This window comes from Siphateles boraxobius, unplaced genomic scaffold (assembly GCF_051911475.1).
Source record: "Siphateles boraxobius isolate OS27281-9 unplaced genomic scaffold, OSU_SipBor_1 7, whole genome shotgun sequence".
In the NCBI taxonomy this organism is placed as follows: Eukaryota; Metazoa; Chordata; class Actinopteri; order Cypriniformes; family Leuciscidae; genus Siphateles; species Siphateles boraxobius.
This window is the reverse complement of record NW_027509197.1, coordinates 25,238,187-25,253,850: the sequence shown is the minus strand read 5'-3', so window position 1 is coordinate 25,253,850 and position 15,664 is coordinate 25,238,187. Positions and strand designations below refer to the sequence as shown.

General features: G+C 38.3%; 1 protein-coding gene across 3 annotated transcripts in view; it reads left to right on the top strand.

Moving 5' to 3' along the window:
- fgf14 (fibroblast growth factor 14) overlaps positions 1 to 15,664 on the top strand; it is a 181,843-nt gene that overhangs the window by 98,386 nt on the left and 67,793 nt on the right. For all 3 annotated transcript variants that reach the window (XM_077216059.1, XM_077216057.1, XM_077216058.1), the window contains exons 2-3: positions 7,155 to 7,265; positions 10,116 to 10,219. In XM_077216059.1, coding sequence (XP_077072174.1) covers positions 7,155 to 7,265; positions 10,116 to 10,219 — 215 coding nt within the window. The remainder of the gene's footprint in view (positions 1 to 7,154; positions 7,266 to 10,115; positions 10,220 to 15,664) is intronic.

The following is a 15,664-nucleotide window of genomic DNA, read 5'->3' as shown; positions in this document are numbered from 1 at the left end:
GTTTGTCCACCAGATGGCATCCATCTAATTTCAAAAATTGCTTTTATGAGGTCTAGGCTTGACTCTAAAATGAAATACAGCTTTAAAAAAAATTAAAAATGTTTATTTTTTCTTTTTTTCTTTTCTATTATATACAATGGGGGGGAAATGGGTCATATTTATTGCATAAATATTAATTATAAATCTTAAATTATCACAAAACACCAAAAAAGAAAAGAAAAAATATTATAAAAAACAAGTAAAAAAAAAAAAAAAGATTTTCTTTTAATAAATATGAATCAAACCCTTCCGGACCATTTGGTCCCGAAGACCCTGAGTGTGACCCTGAAATGAAGGACCCCAGAGGGTTAAAACAGCGTAGCTGTAATGTGTGTATTAAAACTGTAGTTAAGAATGTTTTGATTGAACCTTCTTTGGTTTGTTAGTTCCTTAAGATTTCCACTCTCATATGACAAAACAATCCGTTCCTCTTACTGTTCTAAGCAAGAAACCTTGACAAACTCAGGAGCAAATTCATACAGAATCAGTTATTGACATAAAAAGACCTAGAGGGGACACACTTTCCAATATCTTTATTTTTACTACAGTATGATATCCTCAAATCCAATTTAATTCTTTCCAAAAACAGACCAGTGACAATTTGTGCATGCAAAATTAGAGGCATTTGTAATCATGAAACATTTTCCTTCTGTTTATAAATAAGATTACAGTGCTACCCAAACTGTTCATGTGAACAGCGACTCAGCGAGCTCACTTGCCTGGTTACCTCAGTGATTTGTCTGATAAACTGACTGTTAATATCAAATTATAACTGTCTTTGTTTCTTCTGCTATTCTGCTTTACAGTTATGTCATCACATTATAGTAACAATATCCTTTTATTATTATTATTATTATTATTATTAAGAATGTAGGCTATTTCTGTATGGCAGGGCCGTAACCACCATAGATATTGAAGGAGAGAAGACCCCCCCCCCCCAATAATTATAAATGGCCAAATTGTCCCAAAACATTTGATATTCTTGATGCTTGCTCTGCTGCATTCCATTACTCTCTGCTTTGAATGTTGTTAAGATGACAAAAAGTTTTAAAAGTCAAATCTGTAGGCTGATCTGCTTCAGCGGTCTAACAGCGCTCATCAATGTCAAAATGACTGAGATGACCAATCAGATCAAAGAAGGCAGGCCTTACTGCTCACAGAAGATGAGTGCGAATTCCAACATGATGCTTTAGTTTTAATGGTGGAAGTGTGCGTGGAAAGATATCCAAAATAAATGTTTAGCTAATTACAACAGTTTTACGATAGAAACGATCGACAGTAATATCTAGTAATGCAAACTACTTAACTTGTTTATAATGAGATTTTGCCATTTTAAATTGAAAATATACTATAATTTATTTGATTCATGTAATTCATAACTGAATGTGACAAGACAAGAAATGTTTGAATGTGTGCATATTTTAAAATAAAACAGTATTTGCAAATAGTTGATTACTTTATAATTAGACATATAACTTTTTTGCCGTTCTTATTTGTTTTTTATTTGCTTAAATCCCTTTTAATCCTGTAATTATTTAATTATTTTAAATGAAAAATACCAATACATGGTTAATACATGTTCAAGACATGGTTACGGCTTTGCTGTATGGTACTCAGGCACTAGAGGGTCAAGAAAAATCTTTATCAGGCCCAGCTAAAGAGGGCGCTACTGAGTCTACTTCACATTAAAGTCACTGCACAGCACAAAATTCCTCATAGTTAATCCAGGACAGATTTTCTTTACATCTTCTCCTTAACATTTAGCTATCCTTTTGCATAATCATGCTCACCCAAAAATAAAAATGTTGTCATAATTTACTCATGTCGTTCCAAAACTGTGTCATTTCTTTCTTCTGTGGAACATAAAATATTTTGATAAATGTCTGTTATTTTTTTCATACAATGGAAGTCAATGGGCTCCAGTGTTATTTGGTTCCCAGTGTTCTACAAAATATATTTATTTTGTGTTCCACAAAAGAAAAAATACAGAGTTGAAATTACATGAAATGAGGGTGAGTAAATCATGACAGAATTTTCATTTTTTGGTGGACTATTTCTTTACATTGTCATTGTGATTTATTCATGGGCGTAGGTTTGGTCATCCCCCCCCCCCCCCCCCATTCTATTCTAAAAAAAAAAGTGCATTAGATTAAACTGGGAAGGGTCATAAAACTTGCATATTGTTATCCTAGGTTTACTGCTTCTATTGTTCTCAATTGTAAGTCGATTTGGATAAAAAGTGTCTGCTAAATGAATAAAATGTAAATCTGTTGTGGTTTGATACTGTCTTTCCTGCATACAAAATGGTTGATTAATTTTGTGGTCTATTCTATGCCTAGCAAGTTTAACCCTCCTACCAGATATTGTTATTTGGATATTACCAATCAAATAATGATTCATTATATTTGAATAACCAACAGTGTTAACTTTCGCCTTTTTAACATTGCCAACATGTTTTTCCAGCACATGTGTCTAGTAAGTATAGGCTACACTCACAAATACATTACATAAACAGAATGTAGAAACGAAAAATGTCTCAGATCTGATCCACTGTTTATGACTGCAAGATTCTAAGTTAAGGTAAGCTAATTAACATTCAGTGACTTGCTAACGTAGCATTCTATCATGATAGCGCGACTTCTATGAGTCTATCCGTGCTGCACACCCATAATTATTGCTCCTAACCTTGAAAGATTGCAGAAGCTAGGTTTAACTGTAACAATATCCTGGGTAACCAGGATCACCAGTTAATACTATTTTCCACAGTAGAATCTGCATTTGAAAGCCTGGTCAGTCACTAGATTAGATTAGATTAGATTCAACTTTATTGTCATTACACAAGTACAGGTACAAGACAACGAAATGCAGTTTGGGTCTAACCAGAAGTGCAATAGCAGCAAGTGCAGGATATACAATGGTTCCGTAAGTGCAGTACATGGATATGTACTGAATAAATATAGCTAGATATGTACTGAATATAATATACAGATGGCTATTACTATAAACAGAATTTTTACAGATATGTACAATGAACATAATATACAGATGATTATTACTATAAACAGAGTTTACAGGTGAATGTGTACTATGAATATATATACAGATGACTATTACTATAAACAGAATGTGAGCTTAGTATACTAATGTGATATATATAGAATGTGATAATATACAGAATGTGAGCAGATGGTTATTACTATAAACAGGATTTTCAGATAGATATATGTAATAAGTAAGGCTAAATGAGCATTATAACAATGGATTTAAAGTAGTGCAAATTAAGTTGGACAGAAGCTATCCGAGTAAAAGTGCAATGGAAAGTAATTGCATATTACAGTTAAAGTACGGTATTGCAATGTATATGTAAACAATTGGTACTGTAAATAAACAGTCGGCAGTGCAAATTGATATTCTAGTCAGGTGAGTAGTGCAAGATGCATATGTAAACAGTTGTTACTATGATAATAGTCAGCAGTGCAAATTAACATTATAGCATTGCAAATAACAAATAACCAATAACAAAATGGAGTTAGGTGTGAGGAGGGAGAGGAGAGATTATCAGTATATGAGGGGAGTGGGATCAGTGAGGGTTAGAGTTCAGTAAAGAGACAGCTCTGGGGAAAAAGCTGTTCTTTAGTCTGCTGGTCCTGGTCCGGAGGCACCTGAAACGCCTGCCGGAGGGCAGTAGAGAAAACAGTCTGTGGGCTGGGTGAGAGGAGTCCTTAAGGATGGTGCGAGCTCGGTGCAGACAGCATTTCCTCTGGATGTGCTCGATGGCAGGTAGTTGAGTCCCAGTGATGCGCTGGGCGGTTTTCACCACCCACTGCAGTGCCTTGCGCTCTGCAACAGAACAGCTCCCATACCACACTGTAGCACAGTTGGTCAGGATGCTTTCTATTGCACAGCGATAGAAGTTCACCAGGATAGTCGAGGAAAGCTGATTCTTCCTCAGTGTCCTCAGGAAGAAAAGGCGCTGGTGAGCCTTCCTGACCAGGCAGGAGGTGTTGGTTGTCCAGGACATGTCCGCCGAGATGTGGATTCCCAAGAACTTGAAACTGGAGACACGCTCAACAGCCATTCCATTGATGTGGATGGTGTCATGTGTGCCTCTTGACTCTTTTCTGAAGTCCACGATGAGCTCCTTCGTTTTGGTGGTGTTGAGGAGCTGGTTATTTTCAGTGCACCATGTGGCCAGGTGCTTGATCTCCTCCCTATAGGCAGTCTCATCGTTGTTGCTGATGAGACCAATCACCGTAGTGTCGTCCGCAAACTTGACGATGGAATTAGATCTGTACACAGGCTTGCAGTCGGAGGTGAAGAGGGAGTAGAGAAACGGGCTTAGCACACAGCCCTGTGGTACACCAGTGTTGAGTGTAATGGACGTGGAGCAGGTGGAGCCAGATCGAACATTCTGGGGTCTGTTGGTCAAAAAGTCAAAAATCCAGTTGTACATGGAGGTGTTGATGCCCAGGTCTCCAAGTTTGGCTATTAGCTTAGTTGGGATGACAGTGTTGAATGCTGAACTGAAGTCAACAAACAGCATGCGTGCATAGGTGTTCTTTTTGTCCAGATGTGTGAGCACAGAGTGCAGTGCCATGGAAACTGCATCCTCTGTGCTCCTATTGCTACGGTAGGCAAACTGATGTGAGTCCAATGTGGATGGTAGAGAGTCTTTTAGGTGTGCCAGGACCAGCCGCTCAAAGCACTTCATTACGATGGGTGTGAGTGCTACAGGGCGGTAGTCGTTAAGGAACTTCGGGCTGGAGTGTTTTGGCACTGGCACAATGGAAGTGCATTTAAAACATGTTGGTACTGCTGCTTGGGCAAGAGACAGGTTGAAAATGTCTGTAAAAACCCCAGCGAGCTGCTCCGCACATGCCCTGAGTACGCGTCCAGGGATGTTGTCTGGTCCAGCAGCCTTGTGCCCGCTGAACCTGCTCAGTGCCTTGCAGACATCTGTGGAGGAGAGTGTGATTGGCGGGTGGTCTGCTGGGGATTTGAGCTTGGTGGAAGTTTCACTGTTGTCTCTTTCAAAGCGAGCATAAAAGTCATTTAGCTCGTTCAGGAAGTTGACATCAGTGGGTGCGGAGGTGGAGGGAGTGGGTTTGTAGTCACTGAAGGCCTGAATGCCCTGCCACATGCGTCGAGGGTCAGCGTTGGAGAGTGTCCCTCTATCTTAAGCTTGTAGCAGTGCTTGGCCTCTTTGATGCCCCTTTTCAGATTTGCTCTGGAAGTGCTATAGGCTTGTGCATCTCCTGATCTGAAGGCAGTGTTGCGTGACTTCAATAGGAGTCGCACTTCCCTGTTCATCCATGGCTTCTGATTTGGGTATGTGGTGATCTGCTTCTGGGTTGTAACACTGTCAATGGTGGTATTAATATAATCCAGTACAGAGGAGGTGTAGCAGTCAATGTCCGTGTGAGAGTCACTGGTGGCTTGAGAGGCAAACATACTCCAGTCAGTGTGTAGAAACCTTTCCTGGAGTGAGAAATCTGCCCCCGCAGGCCACACCTTGATGGTCTTCACTGATGGCTTCACGCGATTGATGAGAGGTGCATACTTGGGCGTGAGGAACAAAGAAAGGTGGTCTGACTATCCTAGGTGGGGGAGGGGTGTCGCGACGTAAGCAACAGCCATGCTGGTGTAAACATGGTCTAAAGTTTTGTTTCCTCTGGTGTGACAGGAAACATGCTGGTGAAATTTCGGTAGCACTGACTTTAAGTTTGAATGATTAAAATCACCCGCAACAATAAACGCAGCTTCCGGGTGGACAGTCTGTTGTTTACTGATGGTTGTGTGAAGTTCTTTCATAGCAAACTTGGCATCAGCATCCGGGGGAATATAGGCTGCAGTGATAATAGTGGAAGTGAACTCCCGCGGTAGATAAAACGGTCTACATTTAACCATGAGAAACTCAAGGTTAGCTGAACAATGTCTCCCAACAATAGCAGAGTTTGTGCACCAAGCTTTGTTAATGTAAATGCACAATCCACCACCTCTGGTCTTACCGGAGCCATCTAATGTTCTATCCGCCCAGAATGTATGGCGTCCCGCTAGCTCAATAGCGTTGTCCGGTATTCCGCTGTTTAACCATGTTTCTGTGAAGATAAGGACATTACAGTTCAAAACTCTCTTGTTGCATGTGATGTTGAGTCGAATCTCGTCCATTTTGTTCAACAGCGACCGTACATTGGCAAGGAAAATGCTGGGTAAAGAGAGCCTATGGGGTGTTAGCTTTAGCTTAGCTCTTAGTCCTCCGCTCTTCCCCCGCCTTTGTTTACGATCTCGACGCCGCCTGCGAGCACTTCCGCCCGGCCGGGCAGGGTGCATAGCCTCGGGTGTTCTGGCGATCTCAGGAAGCAGTCGAAGGTTGTCCATAAAACTGTTGGAAGTTCGCAAACCAATATCCAAAAGCTCGCATCGGTTGTACGATGTGAAGGCACAACTGTTCTGCACGAACAGACCCGAAATGAGCAAGAAAAATAAAGATAAACTACTACTGCTAGTTATTTGTGTGGCTAGTTATTTTTGCCTACTTACACTCTGCTTTATGAAAAAGCTTCGTATGTCCCCTTTCTTCTTCTTGGGTGACATAGCTGATCTACAAAGTACAAAAAGGGGCAAAAAAAAAACCGGAATATTAAAATGTTTTACTCTGGCCTTTGTATATGGCAGGCAGAGAGACAGCCCTGGTAACTTACAGTCGGCGTCATCACGCGCGCACAGACGCACACACCACCCGCTCACTGCCAGTGAGTGCAAGCACAAAAAGTAGTCCCGGAACGCGCGTGTAGCCTGCCTGTCAGATACCCCGCCGCCAATCAAATTACGGCGTATCTTGTACTGTCGTCGTCCTGGCCGTTGGAATCGATCCAAATAGCAGCGCAAAGATCCAAATGGAGCGCAAATATCAAAATAGCAGTTCAAAGGAGCTTGCTAAATATTGGTGGGGACAAATTTGTCATCTCAAAATATTGATTGGGACTAGTACCTAGCGTCCCCCTCTAAACCTACGCCCTTGGATTTATTGGTAGATTACATAAACTTCATTTTACATTCATGGCATCTTTAGACTCCATAGTTCAAGAACTGTTGTTTTCTGTCTTTCTCCACAGATCCCCAGCTCAAGGGTATAGTGACCAGGTTATATTGCAGGCAGGGATACTACTTGCAGATGAACCCAGATGGATCTCTTGACGGGACAAAGGATGACAGTAGTAATTCTTGTGAGTTCCCTCTATTTCATAATCATTGCACATACCAAATAATCAAAACATGGACATGTTTAAAAAGGAATGACTCCTGCGTGATATTTCTGGTGGGGAAAATGCTACACTTAAAAGGTAAAGTGTGCACAAATGCATATCATTACTTTTACTGCACACACTTTTGAAATCCCTGTTACTGATTCATTTTCTGTAGTTATCACTGTTGCTGATATGGCAGTAGGCTGGTCCTGGGAGACTTGTGTGTGCATGTGAGATGATAACTCAGGAGGTAGAGGTGTATTATTAGCCTCTGCTGGGCCTGCTTTTCAAATGCTTCAGGCCAGCTGCTTAATTTGATTTTAATATGTAGCTGTACAGACAGAGTGATACACAGAGGGCTCTCTGTCAGTCACACACTCAGAGAGAAGATGACGCTTGACAGTTGTGACACCTACAAAAATTCCATAAACAATATAAAAACACATTGATTATTCATTTTTTCAAAGTAATCAAAGTTTTATTAAGGTAATAAAAGTAGTTAACTTAGCTTAAGGTAATAGCAGTAACTAGATTTTCCTTTCCTAAAGGAAACAGAAGTGCTTACAAGAAAGAAAACAAACTGTTTTCATTTTAGGTAAACTTATAATTTTTTTATTTATATAAATTATATTTTTATATATATTTTATATAATTTATATATTATATTTATATAATTTATAAGTTTATATAAAATATTTATTTTTTAAGTTGCAAACCCAAATATAGATAAAAAATATACATAATCCCAGGATAGTTTTTGGATAGTTTCAGACACTTAAGCCACACTTGGATGTAATGTAATTGCAAAAAAATTAAACATTTAATTGCATTAGATAACAAAATCTCAAACAGAGTGATATGCAAACAAATAATTATACTCCTCTTCTCTGAAATTAAAGTTTTTTGCCAACTTTGCATTGACTTTTAACCATTTTGTCTAATCATGTTCATTCATTTATTGTTTGATAATTAGATGAATAAATGCTTGTGTTATCTTAATAAATAAATTCCACTTAATTTTGTTTTCATTTTTAGTTAAATAATAATATTAATATGGGTTATTTATATAAATTCTATAAGCTAAAAAACCCATATGTAGATTGAGAGAGAACGGAGGAGAAGGAAAAGAATGAAATGGCATAAGAGATTTCAATATCATGCTTGCTTTGGAAGACAAGGATGCAAAGTCCATGTTGGTGCCCTTGTAAGAATCCATTCCAATGTGCTTGTGGAGCACTTCCAGAAACTCTCTTTGATGTAACTGTCCCACTCTCATTTTGCCACACCAGAGTCTTCCAGAAAAGGGCTTTTCTGAAATAAAATTCTAGCACCCTGGGAGCTCTGCCAATTACCAGTAAGTTGAAGTCAGTTCATTACACTTTAGGTTTAAATCATCCCATTGGATGCACTTAGTGTCACCAGCTAGGCTGTTACTTCCCTCCAGTACAAACAATGGCCGTTACCTAACAAGACCGAAGAGCTGCTCCAACAACAAAAGATCCATTAAATCTGCCACGCACTACTACTGTCTCCAATCACTAGACTTCTATGATCCAGCTTGTATCGCCAGGCTTCAGTTGCTGCCCACTGGGCATAAAAACAATTATTTTACATAATATGAGGCCTCCATTCAATTTCCGTGTATCAGTTTTTATGCACCACACTTGTTTATGCGGCTCATGCTTAGTTTATGGGTTCAGATTTGAAGCCCAATTCTAATTCTATTTTAGTGATGTTATTATGCTATTATTTGCTATTATTTTTGGGGTTAGCGGTTTTTTCCAGAGTCCTGCACGGGCCGGGCCCTGTTTGGTAAACCTGCACCCGCCCCCCCGCAGTACTTGACAGAACACCTGACCCATTATCCGACAGCAGCACTAATTTAATCATTTATTTTCTTATGAAACACAAGCAATAAAACCAACATGGCATTCTGAGTTGATGCATTTAAGGAAAATAGACAAGCGGCAGATAATTAACAGAAAAAAAGATGAGAAAGTGCATCCGTCGTGTAAACAAAACTTTTTCCTATATGTGAGCAATATGCCCATGCAGGCTATTTTGAACAAATTTGCATAAATAGGCCACATACTGACGCTTAGAGCTCTCCTTAAATTAAAAGAATATTGCCAAATGAGCCTATATTGTCATAATATATCATTATATCAGGGATATTTTAGCAGATTCACTCTGCATTTAAATTTGGTTGTCTCTCCTGAAACTGCAGTTTATACGTGGACATTCCTCTTAGCAGCATAAAAAATAAAACTTTTATTCAAATTGAGAATAGATTGTAGGCTATACAGAAAGCGGGCAAAGAGCACTCTCTTAATGACTGAAGCTGTCAATCACTTCAGTCGCAGGCAGCGCGCAAACGTTGCTGTGCTCAACACTAAACCACATTGAAACATTATAACATTTGGCCATTATAACATTTTAACTTCAGACTATAGAGCGCGAACACAAATAAGCAGCTGCCTATCAGTGGGTACCAATTTCATTTAAAAATAGTCTCTTGGCTATTGGACCTGCAGTCTGCCCATGCCAATTGATTCCCGACCTGCACTTGCAACACAAATGACAACACAAATATTATTCCAGCCATTACATCAAAATAAGCTGTTCACCCGTCCGCGTGCAGGACTGTGGTTTGTTCTAGATCATAATCACTCTGAGAACTGCATAGCAACATTCAAAAGCACTTTACTGTACTCAAAATGTTTTCATTTTCAATTTGACAGTAATTCCACAATTCCACTTCTTATTTCAGATATTATTTGTTAAATTCATGGGAAATTCGCATTTGTTAACCCCTGTATTGTTTTACAGCGTTGTTCAACCTCATTCCTGTGGGCCTTCGGGTCGTTGCTATTCAGTCTGTGAAGACGGGCTTGTACATTGCCATGAATGGAGAAGGCCATCTGTACACATCAGTGAGTACACAGTGTTTGTGAAGAATTCAGGTCTTACAGATGGCAGTTTGTTCAAGATTCTGTTGCTCTGTACCAGAATCTCCTTCTAATTAGGTATCCTAGCTGAAACAAATGATTGATTGTACATGGGAGAAGTGATACACAACTGATTCCAATGAAATTCTTCTGTTAGCATATTGCTAAGCTATACATGCTTATCTTTAATTGCCACAAAATACCTAGCACATACAAATATTGGGTAATATTTTCATTGTAATTAGATGAGTATGTTTCAAGGAAGCTCCCTTGGTTCTGGAACAGGGTTTGGTCGGATTTTAAATTTACCATAGTTTAACTATGAAATGTCATGTATTTGTGGCCTTAGACACATAGAAAATCTGCACATACAAAATTGCCCACCCTCACTCTCAGTATCAGTCATTTGCCCTCTCTCAGATGTCGGCATGGCTGTTTCATTTACAATGACACATCAGCTCAGGCTCAAAGCTGATTCCCTCTTTGCTACTCCTTTATACCTATACAGCTCAAACTTATATGAAAAAATATTCTCACTGCAGGTAAAAGATGAGTCATTGTGACTACTGCAAATTTTTTAGACTGGACATCTTGTGATCTATTATTTAATTCTGTAAAAACAAATATTGCACTAATAAACAGATGTGGGACAATATATGTCCAGATAGGTACACAGGTACTGTAGCTGACCGAAGTTACATATAAATGTCTTTTACACGGCAGAAATAATTATGGAGCTATAATAAATAATAGCATGTCTCTATTATGGTTTTAGTTTTAAATGCACACCACAGTTATGCACACCCACATAAGCATTAGTAGTTTTATCAACATGATATGTTGCTGAAACACTGCTACTGTAACCATTCCTCTCTGGGGGTAATGCATTGGTAGTTGTATTTGTAAATCAGTGTGGGTAAAAGTGTCTACTGAACTAATCAATCTAAATTTAAATGTAAGGTGTCACATCATACAAATAACTTTGCATACTGAAACAGGCAGATGTCAGACATCCCCCCAAAAGTATTTAGACAGTTTTGGACACTTAAGCCACACTTAAAATAAATGGATTTAATTGCATTCAATAACAAAATGTCAAACCATTTGATGTCTGCAAACGTATGATTCTAGACCTTAATCTCTGAACAAACTTGTTTCAATGACCAGATGGTCTAAAGATTTTCATTCATTAATTGTTTCATAATTTGAAAGTTTTTGTGATATTTTTCTTTTTTTTCCATGAAAAGTATCTTTAATATAAATTAAACTTGCTTTGATATATATATTTTTATTGTTGTCATATATTTTTAAGAGTGTATAAAGTCCCTCTGTATATGCCCCCTTCATGTTTTCCAATAATACAGGTATTTTTAATGCTAGACATTAGTTTTAGAATAATAGTTATATGGACTAAACATGTTTAGGGCTGAAACGATTCCTCGAGTTACTCGAGTTACTCGATTACAAAAATTCCTCGAGGCAAAAACTCTGCCTCGAAGCCTCGTTAAATTCCTATGACGCGCACTATACGTGCGGCGCAGGGATTTGATTGTTTCACACGGACCGTTTATTCACACGGACCTGTTCAGGAAGCATATATTTTGAATTTAGTTGGCGCAATGGTGGAAAATAAATATGTAAATAAACGGCAGAAATTCTCTAAAGTGTGGGATCAAATACACACTTAATTCACTTAACTCACTGAAACAAGGTAACGTAGTCTAAGCCTATTGATGTTCGCTGATTTTAATCCCATACTGTATTTGTAGCGATGTCGTGATGCGGTTTGACTAGATATGATTTTTAGCTTCTTTTTAGCTGATTTTTAGAAAGAACCCCTTCACACACACACACACACACACACACACACACACACACACACACACACACACACACACACACACACACACACACACACACACACACACACACACACACACACACACACACACGCCAGTCAGACCAATTGCAGCAATAAATCACATATGCTTAAACTTTTATGTAGCCACGCAACAATAATTTCAGCATGTACTGTACACACTGGGATGTGATGGAGGAACAAATATTGTATTGCAGTCTTTGAGACCTTGTTTGTATTTCACGTCTGCCAAATACAGACAACAACAAAAAATTAAAGTCCCCAGCCTGTTGGTTTTTAATAAAGATTCGGAGTACTCATTTTTCAGTTAAAACGCACGGAACAAAAAGTGCGTCAGCTTTTACTGCGTGTTCAACAACAAGTCACGTTACAGCTCTTCTTCAGCGTTAAACTACCAGAATACACAAATATGCTTAGATGCTTAGAGTGGTTATATTATAACATCTTAAAGGAAAATTCACATATGGGATAGCTTTATAACTTGCATACTATATAACTTATAGTATATAACTTATAACAGCTTTAACTGAAATAGACACAAGTTTAATATAACTATTCTGTTAATAAAACACACAAAAAAAATATCCGATTACTCGATTAATCGATCGATTAAGTGCTTGATTCATCGATTACAAAAAGAATCGATAGCTGCAGCCCTAAACATGTTGAAATGCAGAAGCTATTTTTCCCAGGTAACAAAGCTTAAACTTCCAATATTCAGCCACAGCTGACCCAGCATACTTCACTGTGGAGTCTTACACAATGAAAATCTTTCTCGTTCCTAATGGGCTTACTAATCAACTCTATGGATGCGCCCACACACTCTCTCAGCTTTCTATCACTGCTTCTTTTCTCCTCTCTCTGTTCCTGTGTGAATGACTCAGGTAATGGCAGAGAAAGCTCCCCTCCTTTTCTCCGGTTTGTAGATTCATTTGTCATTATTCCTCTTTCTATGAGAGCGTGCAGTTATTACCTGACCCTGCATCCATTAGGGGCCTTTTTTTTTATTTATTAGAAAATAAATTTAATCCTAGCACTACGGCAAACTTGACTTTAACCATTTTCAAAGAGCTTTGTACTTTATATATTCGATAGTTTTTGCTAAACTAAATGAATAAAAATTGTGGAATTAATAGTATGCAGCATTTTGGCATAGACTGCTAAGCAGGAAAATAAACCAGAATGAGATTTATTACTATTCTAACGAAAACCACAGGCCACTAAAACTGGTCTGCCCTGGCTAAAATGAGTTTTGTGTCCGTTTCTGTCATTCCAACATTTTATTGTATTGCAGATTAATGACATTTTATAGTGTACGATCAATCGTTACTCATTTGCTTTCACCAGTCAAACACAAATGAAGGCACGCTGACAGCCCACTTTGATTAGTTGTTCTCTATTCTATCTTAGAGTCAGGCTAAAAGAATACAATAGTCCTGTTGAATAGAGTAGAATTCCATTAAGAAGCTCTAGCACTGAATCCTGGTCTTTTGTCTGTCAGGCCTTTTTTTTTGTACAGTGCAGGAGTACAAGTGACCTGATAGTATCGAAACGTCTTGGAGTCTCGGCACAATGGACTCATGCCTGGGAGAAAAGAAAGACTTCAATAATCTTCCATTTTTCAATCCCTCTATTTTATTCAAATGGCTCAAACTTTACTTTTCTCTCTGCTGCTGATGTTCATAGGCTGATTCATCCTTTGGAATAATAATCAAGCTCCTTTTCTAGGTGGCTGCAGCTATGACAGTTATGCAGTTATATAAATACAAAACAGAGCATTGGTCTGAAAAGCAAACATACTTGTCTGCTTGATTGAATGAGAAATGTGTATGTAACTATTAAAACAAATGGCAAAGAGCATTAAAAAATAATCGTATATTCATTCAAGTCACTGTTATGAGTGATTTGGCCTTTTTTGGCTCTCTGGGTCTCTTCAAAGCCGTTTGTTCTTTTCTATGCATTGAAGAGAGACAGGTCTATAGCTTTATTGCACTGCCACACTTGTTAAAGCTACCTTTCATGAATGTTAGATTGACTCTTCGCATCAGTAGACTGGCCCCTGTAGACTAACATCCCTTTGGTGCTTGTGTTTGAACTATTGCTACCAGAGGTTGCTTACAAAGCTGTTTTCTGTTTTCATTTGTTAAGTATTTGATTTACTTTTCAAGTGTGAAACACTTAATGAACAATGCAGCCACAACACATTGCAGTAATGGTTAAATCTTATTATGGATCTTTTTGGCATATTTCTGAGTGATAGAGCTTTTAGCTCCATGAATTAAAGTAATCACATCTGTCATCTTCTGACATAATGACAATATTTCCGCTCACTTGATGTTTTTCTACAGTACTTGTAATCTCATTCAGTGGGGGTGTACAATTGGGGTTATAAATAAAATAAAATCTTTTAATGTCCTGCAATGAGTTAGCTGGTTGCCAGGATGTCTTGTAGGGTAGACATACATGTTGGTTAAAGATCTTACTGCATATTTTTTAAACAGTAATCTCATATCTAACCAGAGGTTTCACATAACCTATCCAGTCAGAGATAAGCACCATCCTATCCCTGCCCTACCGCTGATGGTCACTGCCTGACGTTTGGAAGATTATCTGCTCTGTTAAAACAAATAAAATACCTTCCTTCAACTTTTTATACATATTTATTCCTGTTAAAAGGAAATGCTTCTCCAATGGGCAAGAAGCCGCAGCCCCAAAACAACCTGAGGATATAAGCTATAATAGATAAGATATGAGTGAGTTCATCCCATGGCATTTCTCACTGATGGCAGATGGCTCAGTCTGATTATCTCAAGTGTTTATTATTCTTACCCTCACGTCTAAATCTTTCTACACAATTTTTTTTTGTTCGAGCAAGCAACCGGAATCACAGAGCATAAATTTTTTTGATGAAACACCTTATTAAATTGAATATGCTAAAAAGCTTTAGCCTTTATTATTTTTGTTAAATTGGCATCTTGAATGCAAATCGTCATGAGGACCTGTGTTTTTTTTTTTAAATAAGCTTCATCAACCTGTGCTACCTAAATACAGAGACAGCAGAGGGAGGAACCAGGGACTGGTGAGAAGCCATCTTCATGCATTAATGAACAATAAGGTCAAAGCTAAAAGCTGGCTTGGAAAATAGAATCAGGGGACAAGTCATTTATAATTAGGCCATGTTTTGCATTCTGCTTAGCTGAATAATACCACATTTACTTTTGTCTTTTTCAATTATTGTCATTTGGCCTATATATAGTTATAACTGTAGTCAAAACTGTATCTAACCCAAGTACTATGTCCGTTGTGTGGACAATTAAATCATGAATAGTCTGTCAATAAGCTTAAGCACTTTTGCAATACATAGCCAAAGGGTCACGACTTGACAAAATGTCCATGCTTTTTCATTGATTTGACTGGCATTGGTATAGAGAGCAGGCTCGCTCACCTAGAATTCAATGCAGTAATTTAAAGGAGGATGGAGGATTAGGAGGAAGGTGTCACGTGAAAGCCAGTGAGATGGAGCTTGGAGCGCTGATAAAAATTCCCTTTGC